A 21,678-nucleotide genomic window follows, 5' to 3' on the forward strand; every position below is an offset into this window, starting at 1 on the left:
TCTTTTTTTTTTTTAGGAAATGAAGTCTATGTTTCCCAGGCTGGGCTCAAGCAAACCAATCCTCCCACCTCAGCCTCCTGAGTCACTGGGACTATAGATGTTTCCCACCACACCTGGTAGGACAATCTATTTTTAATGGGTCCAAGAAAGTATGTGCCCCTGCTCTTGCTGCCAGCCCTTATGGGATGGAAGTGACATCAAAAATTTATAAAGCTAAGTTAAGACCTGGAGGAACACAGAGACATTTAGGAGCTTGTTGGACTAGAATTTGAGGAGTTGTTTGGGGAGATCATGTCTCTCAATTAAACCATTATCTAGTACCCAACAAGGAGGACATGAAAGTTCTATTAAATGCCTTTTTCAAGAACCCATCATTGTGTGCTCTAAGAAGTTAAATGTGTGTCTTGGTTACTACTATTAACAGTAATGTCTGTGAGGGAAGAGATTCTCAGAGCTTCTTACCTTAAAGGGGACAATTTTTAGGAATAAACGTGAAGGTGGGGCCATTTGTTGGCCAGAGCATCCAGTGCAAAGAATACTGCCTAACTGGCTAAGTTTGTTTTTAAGTTAGTAAGGACTGGATTGAGGACTGGCATTATATTTGCTGGACGTGACAAATAGGGTACATGGATTTTGAAGTTCCTTTATTCCCCCTTGGTACATAGGGTTTAAAGTTGCTTTTTTTTCTCCCCTTGGGCTTATATAGCCCTAAAGCCACAGCCACAGTTTTTGGTTTCTATATCTAGTTAATAAGAGGAAACGGCGGAGGAGCAAGGGACCTGGTATCTCCAGGCAGTGGCCTATCTTTAGGACAGCCAAGGTGGTCCCAGTTGGTTGTAAGCGGTGGCCTCCACATATTGCCCCTGTTAGCCAGCTTTGTCATAGGCAGCTGCCTCTCTGAGTGTCCCCACAGACCTCATCTGGGTGGAGCTTGTGGCCTCCCCACAAATCTCATGCACAGACCCCCTGATGTGAAGGATTTGTGGTTAGGGAGTATGTCTGAACAAAACTGAGCCAATGTACATTATGCTCCACAGCAACATGTATTTGCTTTCACACAAGAAAATGACTGACAAGCAATGTCACTAGGTATGTTATATTATGTACCATAGGAACATAATACATAATGACAAAGAAATAAAAAATGGAAGCAAAGCCAGAAAGTAAGAAGTATCTAGATGTCAGCCATAAACCCCAGACCTGGCTCCAGGACTTTGCAGCTGTAAACAACAAATATAATCTGCCTCAGATACCATTTCCTGACTCCTACAAGCCTTCACTTAACACCATCTGTGACCTACGTGAAGCAGGAGAAAGTAGCTCCATCACATAAGCTTGAAAAAAAATGTTTACACAAAACAGTTCTTCTGGTCACAACCAGCACAAACAGATATAGCAACTTAAAAAAAAAAAAAACTCAGTCCAATTTGATAGGTAGCCCCACAAAAATATACAGAAAAGCACAAAACTCTACATGTATACACACTCAAATACTTTAAATTACAGTTAATCAGAGAGCTTCAACAGTGTTACTGCTCTCATTCTTTGGCTTACCTCCAAAACTGTCATTACCTGTCAGATTCCCTGCTATTTGTCACTTTCTGTGTCTCAGGAATGTTATTGCATTAAATAATTGTCATCCCAAAAGGCACATAATACCATATAAGTTTATTTGCTAGGCTGAGCAGAAATATCTTTTTTTTTTTACCCAAGCCTATTACAATGCTCTATCACCCACAAAGCATATAGAATCATTTCCAGATACTCTTGAAACAAAAACAATCTGACCTAACAGGGTACCAAGTAGTTACAACAATGGAGAAAGATTATGTGGGGATCTTGAATTAGTAACAGATTTTACCTGAATTCTATTTCCAAATATATTTTTAGTAAGTTCATTAGACAGGTTAACAAGCAAAAACCATTCCAAGAAGAGTATATTATTTTTAAAATAGCATGAGAGAAGAATTTAAAATGTGTTATAACAAATGTGATTTGTGCATTTTAAGCATCTATTAAATTTGCAGTAATATGCTGGAAATTACTATCCAGTTTAAGGATAAATGTTCTACCTTATTAATAAGCTACAGAAAATCATTATACTTACACATACTTTTTGTATTTTTTTTCCTAAAGAGACAGGTCTTGCTATGTCACTCAGGTTAGAGTGCAGTGGCTATTCACAGGCACAATCATGGCACACTGCAGCCTCAAATTCCTGGGCTCAAGCCATCCTCCTGCCTCAGCCTCCTGAATAGCTGGAACTATAGGTGTATGCCACTGTGCTTGGCTAGTTTTTTTAAACTCTTCTACTTCCATTTTGTTTAATAAACATTTATTTACTGTCTGTGCTAGTATAGGTTGTTCCAGACTCTAAGGAGTTCATAGTCTAGTGCTATATAATACTTATTGAGTATTACAAAGTCACTGGAATTTTGGACACATTTCCTCAGTAACACAGAAAAGGAAAATGGGGCCGGGCGCAGTGGCTCACGCCTGTAATCCTAGCACTCTGGGAGGCCGAGGTGGGCGAATTGCTCGAGGTCAGGAGTTCAAAACCAGCCTGAGCAAGAGTGAGACCCCATCTCTACTATAAATAGAAAGAAATTAATTGGCCAACTAATATATATAGAAAAAATTAGCCAGGCATGGTGGCGAATGCCTGTAGTCCCAGCTACTCGGGAGGCTGAGGCAGCAGGATTGCTTGAGCCCAGGAGTTTGAGGTTGCTGTGAGCGAGGCTCACGCCACGGCACTCACTCTAGCCTGGGCAACAAAGCGAGACTCTGTCTCAAAAAAAAAAAAAAAAAAAAAAAAGGGAAAATGAAGAAAAATCTATATTGAGATTTCAAAAAGTTATAGGTCAATAGTCACTGCCAACTACAAGGCTATAAAAACCAACATCAAAAAGAGACACACAAATCTCATAACTATCCGCTGAGAGGAGCTAGAAGCAGTAGCACCCTGGTAGCAATGATCACAAACAGCACCCAGATTGTGGTTTGTAAATACAATGTCCCAATAAAAGGAACCAGGGTTCTTTAGAAAATCAGATGAACCCAAAGCAGGGACAGTGAAAATATAAGAAGCAGGCGCTTCTTATAAGATCATCACAGAGTCAGAAAATAAAGAAGGAGATGACCAAAAGGATGAAGACTTTTCAGAAGGCATAGGAGGCAACTTGCAAGAACTCTCACTGGCCAAAGTAGGAATAATTTAAGCAACAAAATGAACAATAATAATATAACATAAAGAATAAATTTCCCTGAAGCATAGCAATATAACTAAATAACTAAATGATCAAATAAACTAATAGCAACTTTTCCTTATAGAAGAATTCCAATTAATAAACAGAAGATATAAGAGAAATGGGAAAACACTATTAGAATACTATACTGGTAACTGCCACAAGCAAAATCCAGGAATGGAAATGAAAATAAGTGAACAAAAGTTTAAGCAGAAACAAGATATCATGCAGTCTCAAAGTATCTCTCCCCAAATATTCAGTAATCATAAAGAGAAAAATAGTGGAGAATTCTAACAGACCCCACAGTAACCAAGTGAGCAAGTTTAACAACCAGTAATGCACACTGATAACATGTACCCCCTGCTAGGATGCACCGAGAAGTGCACAACAACTGTGTGCAATCCTTCCCTACAACACAGAACCACAATCTAATCATGAGAAAACACCAGACAAACCCCAAATCAAGGAACATTCTACAAAATACATGACCAGGACACTTCAAAAATATCAAGGTCATGAAAGAAAGAAAGGTGAGGAACATCACGGATTGGAGGAGACTAAAGAAACATTATAACTAAAAGATGTGGGATCGTGCTGTGGATCCTGGAACAGAAAAAGGACATCAGTGAAGAACTGGTGGACTACAAATAAATTCTATATTGCATCAAGCTTAACTCTTAGTTTTGGTAATTGTTCTATATTTCTTTTAGATAGTATCATAAGGAGAACCTGGCTGAAGTATGTACAGGAACTCTTTTTTTGCAAATCCTCATTAAGTCTAAAATTATCATAAAATGAAAGTTTTCAATAATGTAATAGAACAATGTGATCCCAACCACACCAGCAACAAAATATTACTAGATACAAACCTCACAAAAAGTATTAATACAATATAATATAGAGAAACTTATAAAATTTTAAAGGAGGACGTAAAAGAAGACAGGACTAAAAAAACATTTCCTCACATTCTTAAGAAAGTTGAACAAATAAAGGCATTCAATTTACAGAGTCATCCTTGATAAATAAATGCATAAACTCAGAAAAAAATACATTACATTCACAGAAAAAAGAAAAGCTAACAATTTTTAATAGAAGTAGAGATAGATTACTATTTTTAATCTTAAAAAGGGAAGCACTACTTTGATTGTGCTGACCCTGCAATACTTTTTAAATTAGCTAATGCTCTAGTTAATTAACAATGAGTTAATCCTTCTTTCCTATAAAAGAGAAAAGTAAAAATACTTTTTGAATAATTAAATTAAAAAATTAGAAATATTCATTAACCAGAAGAAAATTTAGATTAGTATTTAATTATAGACTCTTAAAATAAATGTTTTCTAAACACAATGTGGTATCCTAGACTGGATCCTGAAACACAAAAAAAGAAACACTAGAGAAATCTGACTAAAGTCTGAAAATTAATTAACAATGATGTGCCAATGTTAGTTTCTTAGTTTTCACAAAAGTACCACGGTAATATAAGATTTTAACAATAGGGGAAACTGGGTGAAAGACTCTCTGTACTATCTTTGTAAGCTTTTCTGTAATCTAAATTTATTCTAAGATAAAAGTTTATTATTTATATTGCCATCATTTTCAGGTACATAAATTTCTGTATGGAAGCATGCCATTATATTAAGCCATATATCACAAGGCCATATAGACTTATTTGATTATATGGTACCTATATGTAAAATATTATATGTATAATATATAACATGACGTATATAGTTAAATTCACAGAATATCACTGAGTCTGAGTTGGAATAAGCTAAGCTAGAATCACATAAATGGCTTACAAATCTTATCAATTAAAAAGTATTTAAGTTTACTTTTTAGCAGCTAAGTTCCACCCTAAATGCTATGAAAATAAATTTCTTTCATGTAAAGTAAGTCTAGCAAAATAGGAAGGCATATAAGTAATTAGAGAACAATGTGAAGAATGACACAAGAAAATATATAGAAAATACTTAAAGAATACCACAATAAAAACACACAAGGGTTGGGCACACAGAAAACAGGAGTGACCGAGTACCTGGAAGACAGCACAGACTTTCTTAAAGAGGGTGATGGCTGAACTGAGTGGTAAGTGAAGTTAGCCAACTCTAACAAAGAGATGACATTCTGAAAAGGGGGTGACAGCACCTCAAAGGCACAGGAAAAGGAAAATCGAAGGCACACTGGAGGACAGCAAACTGTTAGGAGAGACAACTGCTGGCCTGTGGCCACAGCCACTGAATAACAGCTGCAGGAAAGCCAAAGATCAGCAAATGCCCTAAAGGTGAGGGAGGGAAAAAAGAGCAAGAATGAGAAAAGCAGAACATGAAGAAAAGGCAGGATATCTCACAAGGCAATGGAGTTATAAACAGGTTGAAGATCTAAAAGAATTCACAAAACTTTCAAAATAAAAATAATAAAAATTTAACCGCGTTACATAGGTGACCTGTAGACATTAAACCAAATCAGTTACGGCCAGTGCAGTGGCTCATGCCCATAATCCCAGCACTACAGTTGCAGCACTTTGGGAGGGTGCGTGTGGCAAGAGGATCACTTGAGGCCAGAAGTTCAAAACCAGCCTGGGAAACACAATAAGACCCATCTCTACAAAAATTTTTTTTAAAAATGCATAAGAAAATCAGCTCGTGTGGTAGTGCATGCCTATATTTCCAGCTAGCTCAGAGACTGAGGCAGTAGGATCACTTGAGCCCAGGAGTTCAAGGCTGTAGTGAGTTATATTCCACCACTGCACTCCAGCATGGAAGACAGAGCAAGGCCCTGTCTCTAAACAAAGAAAGAAAGAAAAGAAAAGAAAAAAAAACACCAAATTAATTAAGAATTTTTTCCTCAAAAGAAGAAGCCTCTTGATTTGCGTGTGTATATGTGTATAAATGGGAGGCAATAGATGTGAAATGAGTTCAAAACCCTCAAGACAACAGAAGAATCATTTAACTGTAACTCAAATCCAAGTCTCTATTGAGACTTGTAATTCATTACCACATTACAGTAACTATCATAAAAAGAAGGTTTAAACTGACAAAGAATTTTAGATATAGATGCTCTGAGCAGGAAGAAAAGACAAGAAAAAGTGTTCTCAAGTAATATATTAAAAAATTCAGTGCTTTTTATACTTTAAATAGGTATTGAATGCTGAATTTAATGAAGAGAAATCCCTTATTGTTCATGATGCCATAAGCAATTAAGACCAGCTAGAACTCACTAATTGCTGAAAAAAATACCAAAAATATTCTCATTCTATTTATCCAATGCAGTTTAGTATTCAAGGTTAATAGCAATCTAAAAGAAGAGAGGCAAGGAAAGAATGAAGTATAAGAGAATAAGAAATGCAACAGGAACTAAAGGGAGGCAGACATCATTTGATATTAAATTCTAGAGAAAATTATGATTTAGTTTTGACTGTCACAGGTTTCTTAACACTCTAAAATAGTGCTGTAGAAAGTTTCCTCATTAAATCAAATGTAAAAACACATTTATTTCTGGAACCCAATTTTTTTGATACAAAAATTTTTAAAAAGATACATTCCCATTACTAGCACCAAACTGTTCATGTTTTTAAAGTACCACTGCTGTACAAAAACAAATTCCATAGAAGACTCTTAGATAATTTACATTTCAAATAAGACAGCCAAAGTCATCTCTTTCAGCTTTGAAAGCAACCAAAGGAAGCATTAATTTAAAAAATTAAAATAATCCTGTGTTGTACTTAGGAATAGATAAATTGAATATTAAAGCTTCAACATTATTTGGAAGAAAGCAATAGCACATTTTAAAATGAGCTTTTTCTCTCCAAAACATTGATATAACCATTCTGTATTACAACAGTAAAGTAGTTACCTCTTAGAAGACACAATTATTGCCCGCTAATTTTTTTTTTAATACTCTAAGGTGGCTCTGTTTTTTGGATATTAAATTTTGAGGTCGTATGTGATATTTATAGCCTCTTGTTTCAAATAGCTAAGGAAGTTTGCTGCCCAGCCTGGGGGATGGGGAGGGTGGACAGAAATCCATAGAGTGGCATAAGAATAGGGAGTAAAACAAATATAAATAAAAACAAATGTTATTTTTCTACTATGCAAAAGATACTGTCAAGAGAATAAAAAGAGAAGGCACAGACTAGAAGAAAATATTTTAAATGACGTATCTGATAAAGGACTGTTATCCAAAATTTACAATAAAACCCAATTAACAATAACAAAACAACCCAATTTAAAAATGAGCCAAAACCTTAACAGACCCCTCACCAAAGAAGATATACAGATGGAAAATAAGCATGTGAAAAGATGCTCCACATCATCTGTCATCAGAGAAATGCAAATTAAAACAATGAGATACCACTACACATCTGTTAGAACAGCCAAAATCCAGAACACTGACAACACCAAATGCTGGTCAGGATGTGAAGCAACAGGAACTCTCATTCCTTGTTGGTGGGAGTGAATGAGAGCCGCTCTGGAAGACAGTTTGGTAGTTTCAAACATACTGTTACCATATGATCCAACAATATTCACCCCAAAGGAGTTTAAAACTTATGTCCATACAAAAACCTGCACATGAATGTCTATAGCAGCTTTATTCATAGTTACCAAAACTTGGAAGCAACCAAAGTGTCCTTCAGTAGGTAAATAAATAAACAAACTGTGGTACATCCAGGCAATGGAATACTATTCAGAGCTTAAAAGAAAGGAGTTATCAAGCCATGACAAGGCATGAGGAAACCTAAATGTATATTACAAGGTGAAAGAAGCCAGTTTGAAAAGGCTATACACCACTGTATGATTCCAACTTTATGAGATACTTGAAAAGGCAAATCTATGGAAATGGCACAAAGATTGGTTGTCAGGGCTTACTAGGGACAAACGGATAAAAAGGAAGAGCACAGAGGATTTTTAGGATAGTGAAACTTCTACATGTCATTATAAATTTTTTCCATACCACAGAATATACAACACCAAGAGTGAACCCTAATGTAAACTACAGACTTTTAGTGATAATGATGTGTCAGTATACGTTCATACATTGTAACAAATGTAGCACTCTGGAGGGGGGAGATGTTGATAATGAAGGAGGCTATGCTTCTGTGGGGGCATGGAAATCGCTGTTTATGCCAGATGAAATATACTGTGTAAAATTAAAATGATCTTCCCTACTTTGTAAAGCAGAGGGAAGGAATAAATGTGACTAACTAGAAACAACATTTCTTTTTAAGAGACAAAAGTATCGATATGTTGCCCAGGCTGACTTGAACTCCTCCGCTCAAGCAATCCTCCAGCCGCCTTTGCCTCTCACAAATGACATTTTTAAAAAAATTTCTTTAAAAATATTAAAGAAAATGACTGTGGCACAGGATAGCTGTCATGAATGACCCACCAAAAGCTCTACCAATGGTCTCAAGTTTGACTGCCACTCATAAGAGTTTCCCATTCCATTCATACCAGCCCAAAAAAATCTCTGAATGAGGCTCCTGCTGGCCACTGTTTGGCTGAAAGTTCCCCAACTCCACATCCCCTCCACCCTTGCCTGTTTTCTTAAATGTATTCCCAAAGGAAGACAAGAAGTCAAAACGTATCCTTCCAAAAGGGAAAAAGCAAATGATAGATCCTTGAGAGCTGGTTCAGTCAGAAAGGAGCAGGAACCCTCGCAGGCTACAGAGGGGGCTGTGACATCCTCCACATTCAGGAAGGCTGTCTAGTGGCTTGGACCAGGGAGGGGAGTGGGAAAGGGGTAAGGAGAAGAGCAGAGAGAGGGGGAGGGGAGGGGGAGAAGGCGGGTGAGGATATGAACAAGAAAAGACAACTAAAGAAGACAGACTAAATGAAAAGGGGCAGTAAAAAAAAGAGTATCCACCTCTTTAACATTTATAAGTTCTACTTAACAGAAAGACAAATTCAATTCTTAGGGGCTTTTTTTTTTAAGTACCAAGGTTTTAAATGAAAGTTAAGGCTCTTGTTTTCATTCCTTCTATCAAATGTAACAGTATCCCCGCTACACATGCTTCTTATTTCATTCATCTGTAAACCATTCCTGTCAACTCTCCAATGCAGGTCTAGTCAGTCCCAAGGTCACCGGGCACACATGCTTCTCCATTTAATAGTTTTGTGATACAACCTCCTTGTTGTAGCTGTAAGATTTTTTTTTTAGCCCTTTTAATGTGTCATTCCAGGCTTTTAATACCTTTCACCAAACTATTACTCATAACTGGTCTCACAAGACCCATAGTAGTTTAGCTTGAAGCCTGACCCTTTAAATTTACATGTTGTGACATTCTTTGAAAGCATTTATTGAAAATCATGGCAAGGACATTTGTACTGAAACCAAAAAAGTAGTATCTTTTGTCATTTTGGCCATGGCTAAGAAAGGTATAGAGGTTCACAAGGTGAAAGGGGTGGAGGGGGCATTGCACTGGAGAAGATACATGTGTTCAAGATCAGAAAATACTAATAGTTCACTGGAAAAATTTTATGAAATACTAAGTGTATAAAAATCAAGTAAAACCAACATACGTGTTTATTTGGCACCCATGAGCTGCCAAGCACCCTGCTAACTAACAAGGACAAACTTTTTCAAAAAGCTTATGGAAGATTAGTGCAAATACAGAGAGGTATAAGTCGTAAGTGCACAATTTGGCAAACTTCATAAATCAACAAACCTGAGAAACTACCACCCAGTTCAAGAAATAGAACATTATCAGTTTTCCAGCAGCCTGCCCCAGTGCCCCCTACCATTACTATACCCCACAAACTAGACCTGTCCAAACGTAGCTCCATCCTGCTTTTGAACTTTTTATGAACAGAAGCATAGGATACACAGGCTTTTTGTGTCAGGCTTCTTCAGCTTATGTTATTCTGTGAGAGTTATTCACGTTGTTGAGTACAGCAGCAGTTAGTTCATTCCCACTAATGAATTATATATCTTTCTACTATAGGATCTTTCTACAACGACAGACAGTTTTAAGCTATTATGAATAATACTGCTATGAATATTCTTGTGCATGTCTTGTACATGTACCGACACACCCCCACACACACATTCCTAGCAGAATAGCTGGATCATTGGATATTTCTATGTTTAACTTTATTGGCAGTTTTTCCCAAGTGTTTGCACCAATTTACATTCCTATCAGCAGAGTGTAAGAATTTCAATTATTCCTGCCAATACTTTATTGTCTTTTTAATTTTAGCCATTCTGGCAGTTGTGTACTAGAATCACCTTGTGGTTTCATTTGCATTTCCCTAATGACTAATGAAGTTAGGCACCCTTCATATGTTTACTGTACATATTGGACTTTTAATCTATTTGGTATGAACATGATATACCACACATGGAAAACACAAAACAGTATAAGATCAAAAGTTAAGATTATGTCACCAGCCTATAAGTGTTCTAAGAACACAAGAACAAAGAATGATCAAATTTAAGGTTGTTATAAACAGAGACGGATATATAAAGAATTAAAATTTTGAGGTGGACCATCAAGAAATTAATAAGCTTATATAAGTGAAATAAAATAGAGAAATAATAGCAAGAACACAAAGAGCCATAAGCAGCAAAATTCAAGTCAGAATGAGCTTATTCCCAGGTGAACATTAATTTTTTTTCCTAAGGTTCAAAGCTTTACTGGGCACCAAGTAGGTTGGCTAAAAATGAGGGCAGATAACAGTGGGGTATAGAGTTTTGGACAGGCTTTGCTTAACACTTTAGATACATTTCCTCGTTTAATCACCCCAAGCCTGTAATAGAGGTATTATCCCTCATTTGCCAAAGAAACTAATTCTTCACCTAACATCAAAGCTAATCAGCAGAAGAACTAACCTAAGAATTGAGGGATGTCACTTCTAAAGTCCATGATTTCTCCACTAAACATTCTGCATCTTAACAAGCAAAATCAATATAAAACTTAAGTTTCTACTACTGGTAGCTCTGGGGAACTAAAGCAAAAAATAATAATTAGAACCACTAAAGCTTCAGAACTTCATATAGGTATTGCTTGGCCTTCTTATATAACACATCTCAGAAAATGTGCTCAGACTGAATATCCGAGAGTCAAATCTGAAAAGTCACACAGCCTTGCTTAAGTGCCACAATTCTAAAATAACTTTATTTTAGAATGACACCATTTATTCTGTAACATCCTGAGGTGAGCACATTAAATGAACACATCGCAAGATATCCTGATTTCAGAAATGAGGAAAGTGGTACACCTCAGAACCAACGAAGCACAGTAAATGTTATAAAAGATGATCTATTCCCAGAGCAACAGAAGTTTATTAAAATCCCTAATTATCTCTCACGTTTTTAGAAACAATCTTCAACAAAATAGTTCCAGCATTTGGTACGTGTTCATTAATTGTGTTCTTTTGCTTCATCATTAAACACAGTTTAAATCTAATGAGCATCTAATTGAGGTTAAAGACCCATCCTAATGATTTCCATCTTTATCTCAATCACTATTAAGATTACAGATATACCACTGTGTGTGTGTATAAATATGAGCATGTGTTCACACAAATATATAAAGCTTTTCTCTTATTTCAACTTATTTTTATAAAGTGGGATAATGCAATAAAATATTTACTCTATTACACAAATATATATGGCTGTGTTGATAGGGACAGCATGCCTCCAAAACCCAACTGTTAGCTGAAAGGCAGCTGTATTAGCTTCCTGTGGCTGCTATAACACGCTACCACAAATTTGGTACCTTAAAACAACAGAAATTTATTCTCTCACAGTTCTTGAGGCAGAAGTCCAAAATCAGTCTCGCTCAGCTGAAATCTAGATGTCATCAGGGCTGTGCTCCCTCCAAAGGCTCTAGGGGAGAATCTGTTCCTTGCCTCTTCCAACTTCTGGTGGCCACAGTCATTCCTTCAGTTGGCCCCATCACTCCAATCCATGTTCCCATCTTCGGCTCTACTTTCTCTTATAAGAACACTGGGCCGGGCGCTGTGGCTCACGCCTGTAATCCTAGCTCTTGGGAGGCCGAGGCGGGCGGATTGCTCAAGGTCAGGAGTTCAAAACCAGCCTGAGCAAGAGCGAGACCCCGTCTCTACTATAAACAGAAAGAAATTAATTGGCCAACTGATATATATATAAAAAAATTAGCCGGGCATGGTGGCGCATGCCTGTAGTCCCAGCTACTCGGGAGGCTGAGGCAGAAGGATCACTCGAGCCCAGGAGATTGAGGTTGCTGTGAGCTAGGCTGACGCCACGGCACTCACTCTAGCCTGGACAACAAAGTGAGACTCTGTCTCAAAAAAAAATAAAAATAAAAAAAAAAAAAAAAAAAAAAAAAAAAAAAAAAAAAAAAAAGAACACTGGCATTTAGGTAAACACAGGATATCTAATCCTGGATGATCTCCTTATCTTAAGATCCTTAGCTTAACATACCTACAAATACCCTTTTCCCAAATAAGGTAACATTTATAGGTTCCAAGGATTAAGACGTGGACATATCTTTGGACCACCATTTAGCCCAGACAGCAGCCTACTGTAAAACTATTCAAAGTACTCAGTTAATATATCAAAGCTCAGGTAAAGGAAATGTAGCCCAGGGAATTTCAATTTGTACTGTATGAAAGTTCAGGGTGCACGGAAGGCCAATGTCCAGAAAAATCAAAGACTGCAAGTGGCATACTACAGATGTCAGCAAGAGGCTAGTTCAGGGTAATCAACTCTGGCTGAACATTAAAATTATCTTAGAACATTTTACAACTACTGATAATAGGGCTCTACCTGAGACCACTAAAATTAGAATCTGGCTACACATCCCATGTTTGGGTTTGTCTGTTTGGTTATTTTTAAGAGACAGGGTCTCACTATATCACCCAGGCTGTTCTCAAACTTCTGGCCTCAATCTATCCTCCTATCTCAGCCTCCTGAGTCGCTGGGACTACAGGCACAATCCACTGTGCCTGGCTTGCTTGGGTTTTCTTGTTTAACTCAGGTGATCCAAATGTGCAACCAGGTTTTAAAAACCACCAGCTCAAGCAGAAAAGACAAAACGGGTTGGAGACCTTAATTATACTGGAAAGGGTTTTTGTTTGTTTTGTTATTTTAACCAACTTAAGGCAACCACTTTTGCTTTTTAGGGGGAAAGGCTCCCTTTAAAAATTATGTTCTTAATTTAATTTGAAAATATATTGACTTTTGCTCTTTAGGGAGAAAGGCTCCCTTTAAAAATTATGTTCTTAATTTAATTTGAAAATATATTGAGATCGGAAGTTCTAAAAACTGACCTGTATAACTCTCTTAGCCAAATTGGAATATGTCAGCAGGACATACCAAGATTCAGTACAAAATGAATGTCTAGTTTATAACAAGGAACCTCAAATTAGTTCACTTAATTGACCTTGCTCTAAAAGTATCAAGCAATGCTTGCTTAGAACAAGTAGTTCATAAAAATATTCATTTTATCTTGAGATCATTTTAGAATTATGTTTGCTGTTTCACAATTTTATTTTTATACCAAGGACCACTACTAAGGCATGGGAAATAACAGTCAAGATTGGCAAAGATGACTAATCCAGTTCTTTATCATCCAGGCTAATCATTCAAACTGAGAGTTTTACTTTCATGTCTCTGATTCCTTCTCCTTTCTGGGGCTGCACTTTTATCCACTACCTCCACTACAGAGAAAGAGAAGGGAAATTCAAAATCAGTCAATTCTCTTTTTCAATCTGTAGTTTTTAAATTGATTCTTTTTTTTTTTTTTTTTTTTTTTTGAGACAGAGTCTCACTTTGTTGCCCAGGCTAAAGTGAGTGCCGTGGTGTCAGCATAGCTCACAGCAACCTCAAACTCCTGGGCTCAGGCAATCCTCCTGCCTCAGACTCCCGAGTAGCTGGGACTACAGGCATGCACCACCATGCCCGGCTAATTTTTTATATATATATATATGTGTGTGTGTATATATATATATATATATATTAGTTGGCCAATTAATTTCTTTCTATTTATAGTAGAAACGGGGTCTCGCTCTTGCTCAGGCTGGTTTCGGAACTCTGATCTCGAGCAATCTGCCCTCCTCGGCCTCCCAGAGTGCTAGGATTACAGGTCTGAGCCACCGTGCCCGGCCTAAATTGATTCTTATTTCAAGGGAAAGCACATACATGTCAAGAGTTGGGCATAAATGTTAATGCTTGTTAATTTTGCTTAGAAATATCATGTTATTACTTTGTTGATGAGTATGATGAATAACTGCAAAGATAGAAAAGACAAAAACCTCAATAAAGTGCCTTCATAAATAAAAGAGTATCATTGTTACCCTCATTCCTCACTACATGATAAAAAATTACCAAGACTATCATGCACACACATTTCAATATGAAAACAGTTAAGAATTATTAATGCTAAAGCTTTGATTGGACATGTGCATTTTATTTGTATACAATGAGAGGCAAAATGCATGGCCAGCAGAAAAAGCACTTCAAAGCTCCTTAGAGACTATGTTGGCCAAGTTACCTAACAAATTTTTTTAGACCTTAAATCTTCCAAGACATAGAGGTTAAGACATCAGTTCCTAGATGACATAAAGAGGAATTTATCCAAAAACTTTCTTTCGAGATCTGAAAAATGTTTTCAGAAATCCACATCCATGCTATCTGTCTGGCAAACACCTTCACAAAAACAATTACTGAATATAAACAAGTATTTAGTAAGGCACAATCCAAATGTCCTTTGCAAATTGCTTGTACATTTTGAAGAAATTATGGATTACATCATTTGTTTACATCTTCTTTTCAACCAAATTTATTTTAATGCATCCACTTATAATCTCAAGATATTTCTTAATTTTTTCCCAAAAAGACAAATGCAAAAATAATCTATTAATAGTTCTGCTTTTAGCTTTTTTGTTTTAAGACACACTATTCCTTCTTTTTTCTCTCTCTATCCATTGTACAGTTGCTTTTTCAAATATATTTTCCTTTCAATTTTGTATTCATGTGTTTTTATCTTTTTTAAGGCATTGTTTATCTTTATTTTAATTCTTCATCAAGTACTGAATTGGGACTTTATCCTGCTTGGCAACCACTCTAATTCTGTAGCCTCCTCAATGAGAAGCAAGTTTCACTTCTCATTTATCTTCCCTTGAACTTTTTCCTTTTTTCTCACTTTCACTATCAACATTAATTTCAATCAATTTCTAAGACAGGAATTATGCCACTCGATGTATAATCACATTTTACATCAGACTAAGAAATTGTTGACTCCCTGTCATTTTCAAAATATCAAATACACAAGACAGTAATGAAAAACAAATTTTAAAAATCTTTGAAGGGAAAGATGAAGACTCCTTTCATTATTCCAATAAAACTTCTCAATATTATCTGTGTAAACTATTTATTCAATAGGAAAGCTAAAAGACAATTTTAGTTTATACTAAATAACTAAACAAATATTTACAAAACATTCACTATTTGTTAGTATAGTGATAGGCAGCATTATTCAAAAGCCCACAAAAATGACCAAATTAATCTCAAAGTTGTTTTCACAGCTGTGATCCATTATAGATCTGGTACTGGGCCCTAAATGTCATGACTTCATGCAAAACAATAAATGTTACCAGCCATCATTTAATCTGTAAAATTAAGGTATTCAACTATGTGATAAAGTCCGCAATAATCTTGAAAATATTGCTCAGCCAGAGTGACCCTTGCAAAGATTCACCAGCAACACTTCAAAGGGTTATTTTTTGTTTGTTTGAAATACAGTATGGAAAACCTATATATGTGTGTGTGTGTATATATATATATACACATTGGTATATAATGGGCCTACTTTTTCAACTTGTGTCATCAATTTTGTCCTATATCATTAGAACACTCAGAAAAATGTCATCTTAATGGCTGCTAAAAAATCTACTACCAGAATATAAATTAGTACAGCCATTATAAAAAACAGTATAGAGGGTCCTCTAAAAATTTTAAAAAGGCTGGGTGCAGTGGCTTACACCTATAGTCCCAGCACTTTGCACGGCCAAGGCAGGAGAATTGCTTGAGGCCAGAAGGAGTTTGAGACTAGCCTGGGTAACATAATGAGACCCCATATCTTGACAAAGAAGGAAAAAAATTAGCCAGGCATGGTGGCACAAACCTGTAGTCCTAGCTACTCAGGAGGCTGGGGTGGGAGGATTAAGCCCAGGAATTCAAGGCTGCAGTGAGTTATGATCACACCACTGCACTCCAGCCTGGGCTACACAACATGATCCTATCTCTTAAAAAGAATACAAATAAAAATGAAACTACCATATGATCCAACAATCCCACTACTGGGTATATCCAAAGGAAATACCTTCAGTATCTTAAAGAGGTATACCTACACCCCGAGTTCATTGCAGCATTATTCACAGTAGCCAAGATATGGCAACAACCTAAGTGTGCATCCACAGATGAATGGACAAATTGCAGTGCATACATTCAATGGAATATTATTCAGCCATAAAGAAAATAGGAAATGCTACCATTTGTAACAATATGGATGAACCTGAGGACATTATGCTAAATGAAATAAGCCAGACACAGAAAGACAAATACTACATGATCTCACCTAGATGTGGAATCTAAAAAAGTTGAACTCGGAGAGCGGAGCAGTAATTGTCAGGAGCTGAGGGGTAGGGGAAATGGAGAGTTGCTTGTCAAAAGGTACAAAGTTTCGCCTGCGGAAAACATGGCGTCGCTGAGCGGTGTCCGCTGGCTGACCCGGGCGCTGGTCTCCGCCAGCAACCCCGGGGCATGGAGAGGTCTGGGTACATCGGCCGCGGCGCAAGCTGCCTCTCGGGGCCAGGCTGAGGACGTGAAGGTGGAGGGTGCCTTTCCCGTGACCATGTTGCCAGGAGATGGTGTGGGGCCTGAGCTGATGCACGCTGTCAAGGAGGTGTTCAAGGCTGCTGGTGTCCCAGTGGAGTTCCAGGAGCACCACCTGAGCGAGGTGCAGAATACGGCATCTGAGGAGAAGCTGGAGCAGGTGCTGAGGTCCATGAAGGAGAACAAAGTGGCCCTCATTGGAAAGATCCACACCCCGATGGAGTATAAGGGGGAACTAACCTCCTACGACATGAGGCTGAGGCGTAAGTTGGATTTATGTGCCAACGTAGTCCATGTGAAGTCACTTCCTGGGTACATGACTCGGCACAACAATCTAGACCTGGTGATCATTCGAGAGCAGACGGAAGGGGAGTACAGCTCTCTGGAACATGAGAGTGCAAAGGGTGTGATTGAGTGCTTGAAGATTGTCACACGAGCCAAGTCTCAGCGGATTGCAAAAGTTTGCCTTTGACTATGCCACCAAGAATGGGCGGGAGAAGGTCATTGCTGTCCATAAGGCCAACATCATGAAGCTTGGGGATGGGTTGTTCCTGCAGTGCTGTGAGGAAATTGCTGAACTGTATCCCAAAATCAAATTTGAGACGATGATCATAGACAACTGCTGCATGCAGCTGGTGCAGAATCCTTACCAGTTTGATGTGCTGGTGATGCCCAATCTCTATGGGAACATTATTGACAATCTGGCTACTGGTCTGGTTGGGGGAGCCGGTGTGGTCCCGGGTGAGAGCTACAGTGCGGAGTACGCAGTCTTTGAGATGGGTGCCCGGCACCCATTTGCCCAGGCAGTGGGCAGGAATATAGCCAACCCCACGGCCATGCTGCTGTCAGCTGCCAACATGCTGCGACATCTCAACCTTGACTATCACTCCAACATGATTGCAGAGTCGGTGAAGAAGGTGATCAAAGTCGGCAAGGTGCGGACTCGAGACATGGGCAGCTACAGCACCACAACCGACTTCATCCAGTCTGTCATCGGCCACCTGCACCCCTATGGCAGCTAAAGCCCTTTATTCCTTCCAACCTCACAAGGACCATATACCACCTATACATTCCTTCAGTACAGTGGACCAGGGAAGAGATCTCGAACCTCTAGACAGTGGACCATAGCCATCTTTCTGAGCAGAGCCTAGGTTGTCCTAGGGCTGGCTTCCTTAGGGAACTGCATCTGTTGGGTGGTGGTGGTGGGAGTGTTGGGGGTGGGGGTAGGGCCCAGGCTGCTGGGATGATGACAGTTCTCTCCCACAGGTTCGAACCTCTGACATGGGTGGCTATGCCACTTGCCACGACTTCACTGAGGCTGTCATTGCTGCCCTGCCCCTCCCATAGGTCCTGCCCATACCTATATAAGATGTTCAATAAAAAATGTGATACAAAAAAAAAAAAAAAGGTACAAAGTTTCACTTACAAGATAAACAAGTTCTGGGCATCTAATGTGCAGCATGGACTGTGATGGATGTGTTAAATTAATTTGATTATGGTAATCATTGCACAATGTACATGTATATCAAATTACCATGTTGTATACCCATCTTAATTTGTCAATTAAATATTTTAAAATAAAGTCATCCTAAAAAACAAAAAACAAAAAAAAACACCTACCACCACAAAATTCAACAGTTACTGCACAAAAGGCAGACTTTCAAAGGAGAAATATTAAATATTTAACAAATCTATTTGTGAAAATGTTATAAGCCATGTCTTTGGAAAGTTGCTACTATGGGAGAATTGACCCAACTTTTAAAAACCAAGCAAGGTAAACACTGATGGCAATGAAAATGATGGAGAAAATCTTCATTATAAATCCATCTTTAGAGTTTTCTACCTCTGAAAAGTTGGGGAAAGGTCCAGTTTAAAAAGTGATCCTATGTTTCTACTTTAGCCCTATATATAAGCTACCATACAGAGAATTTCAAATAAAGTTTAGATATAGTTATGAATTGACGGGAATTATATGAAAAGTTCTGAGCCTTGTAGCATTTCCCTTCATTTTCACTCTCTATGCCTTCCCTAGATGAATAGAAAATGAGACTGTGAATTAAAAATGTACTGTTTACTAAAGATTCTTCGAATAAGCATACTAAACATGCAAGCATTTTAAGAAATTAGAATGCAAAAAGTTTAGGAACCAAGACACTAATCATGGTCTAACACAAACAGGAATGAGCAGTTTGAACCACAAATACTACGGAGAACTACCTTCTCGACCACATAAACACAAGCAAAGAAGTGCAGCAACAGTATAGGGGTTTAATCAGGTCTACCCCAGAGAGCCCTGATGCCAAAGAGGCCAGGGCCTGCAAGGCTTTTTTTAGAAACAATACACTTTTAATAGAAACTAAGAAGAAGGAAGGAAATGCACATCCAAAAAAAAAAATCAATCATAAAATATTTGAGTAATGAGAGACAAAACAGTTACTGAAAGAAATAAACATACAGTCAACAAGAAAAGACTCTGCAAAGAGCACATTTAGGATTATAGTGCATACTGACCAGCACTCAAGTAGCAAGGTCTCAGTGGAGCAGACTTGCTCACCACAATTAAGTACAGTTTCGAAGACTTGATTAACTGATCATCTCAAATTCCTACATGCACCACATCCTCAATAACATCACTACAAAAACTGTTTGATACTGGCAAATGTTAAAAACAGGAGAAATAGGAAGATGTCCATCCATCCTTTAGCTAGAAATTTCCAAACAAGGCATAAATTAGGCCCAACGAGGTTGTCTTTTAAACCATCAAGAGGCAGACATGGCTATGTGATTTTATTACTAAACAAAACATTATAAGGACCTCCTGCACTTATTAAATATAAAATAGCTTTTAAGAGTCCATCACAGGTATATTTCCGGCTGTAATTTTTAAAGGGGGATTTTTCTTTTCTTAATGTAGTCAAGCAGGCAAAGAGCCAATTAATCCATTAGAAAAATCAAAGAGCTAGAAATCTATGCTTTGTCATTAATTCAGCCATATGAAGAACATTACTACTAGCATCTTTTTATAAAAAAAAAAAAAAAAAACTAGACAGCAGGGGATAAATGGATAGCAAAACAGAGAGAAGAGAATGCCTCTGTGGTATCATCCTATGATTGAGACAGAGCTTGCACTTCTGGCTCATGCTATATCCTTGGAAGTGAGCAAGTGTCACAGGTTTTGGCAGTGCACACAGTGATAACAGAAGACACCATGAAAAAGCCATTCCTGACCCTAGATTTTGATGGCTATCATTTAGGCAAAAAGAATACGCTGGGATTATCCAACCGTTTCCTTCACCCCCTTTAACAGTGAGCACATCATAAAAACCACTATGAAATGCTAGTGATAAATTTAAAATGCTATATTCCTATGGTTCTCTTGGAATGAGTCAGTCTAATGAGCCAATTTCAGCCATAGTTAGCTTAGAAGAAAAAGATGAATGAATGAAAGGGAAAACAGTATCACAGGCCAAACAAAGACCTACTTCCTTCCACAACACTTTTAATAAAAGTGCTTCCAATTTAAATTTCCTCTTGAATATTAATGAGTTTTCCTGAAGGATAATCTTTTATATAAGAACCTGTTTTGTTTTGTTTTAATAAAAATCTACTTGTGCATTTTTTTAAATTACAAAATCATTGCAAACTACCCAGCCAAGACTATTTCTTCTCCACGCTGGTATGGGACTCCTCCTGTAGGTAGTGGTTGTATAACTAGAAAAACAAAAATATTGCCAACAGGCACATACTGTGCAGAAAATATAAGTGCTACATTTATAGACAGGAGCAGCTTTATAGAACATCTAAGATCGGCAGCCCAAATGAAGAACAACCGCCTGGTTCTTTACTTATAACCAAGGCCTTCAGAAACACAAACATCCAGGACCATGAAACCTCGGTACCTTGCGTTGCCAGCTGTCAAACTATAGATGGGAAGCCCCAAAGTAGCCAATTGTTTAAGGCCATACATGAGCTGTTTCAACATATGCATTCACATATACTTACCTTTCACTTAATTGCAGTTATTAAAAAATCTTACACATTTTAAAATAGGCTGAAGAAAGCAAACAAGTACTCAGTGTTATTACAGCTGGACGAGAAATGTATAACTAAGGCAAATCAATGTATACTGCACAGGGGATTGGTGCCATACACAGGTGTGCTTCCCTTGATGCCTGAATGTATTCTACAAAATTGGGAATATTCCATTTGTCTGGAGTAGGGGGGTAGGGATATTTTTAATCTGTTATGGAAATATAAAAATTAGAGAAAATGGTGTATTACATTCTTCTTGTACATGAAAAGATTTTTTAGGTACATTCACTTATCTGAAGAATGTTTTTAGATCCCTAGAGATGATCTCACCATTCACAAACATCTTGAATCATAAATTCCAGTGCATGATTTTCCTAATAAAAGAACACTTGAAATTTTCATTCATTTACATTTTAAAAGGAGAATGGGGTGAGGGGGTCCTGCCACTTGAGATATACTCATCTCAAACAAATCCTTGGTTCCAATGTGAACTTTCATGTTTATTTTGCAAATATTTGGAATAATTCAAATATAAAGCAATACAAGCTATAAATATTAAATGTAATTAAAACACCCAAGAAAATGA

The 21,678-nt window shown here is 37.5% G+C and overlaps 2 protein-coding genes across 3 annotated transcripts in view; one reads left to right on the plus strand and one right to left on the minus strand.

Moving 5' to 3' along the window:
* MLLT3 (MLLT3 super elongation complex subunit) overlaps positions 1 to 21,678 on the minus strand; it is a 254,723-nt gene that overhangs the window by 159,692 nt on the left and 73,353 nt on the right. The window lies entirely within an intron of this gene.
* On the plus strand, positions 16,918 to 18,467 carry LOC105874184 (isocitrate dehydrogenase [NAD] subunit beta, mitochondrial-like). Its single transcript, XM_076008774.1, is given in 3 exon segments — positions 16,918 to 17,517; positions 17,519 to 17,995; positions 18,327 to 18,467. Coding segments are annotated over 3 exon segments (1,152 nt in total). The 5' UTR covers positions 16,918 to 16,923; the 3' UTR covers positions 18,408 to 18,467.

Source organism: Microcebus murinus, chromosome 12 (genome assembly GCF_040939455.1).
Source record: "Microcebus murinus isolate Inina chromosome 12, M.murinus_Inina_mat1.0, whole genome shotgun sequence".
In the NCBI taxonomy this organism is placed as follows: Eukaryota; Metazoa; Chordata; class Mammalia; order Primates; family Cheirogaleidae; genus Microcebus; species Microcebus murinus.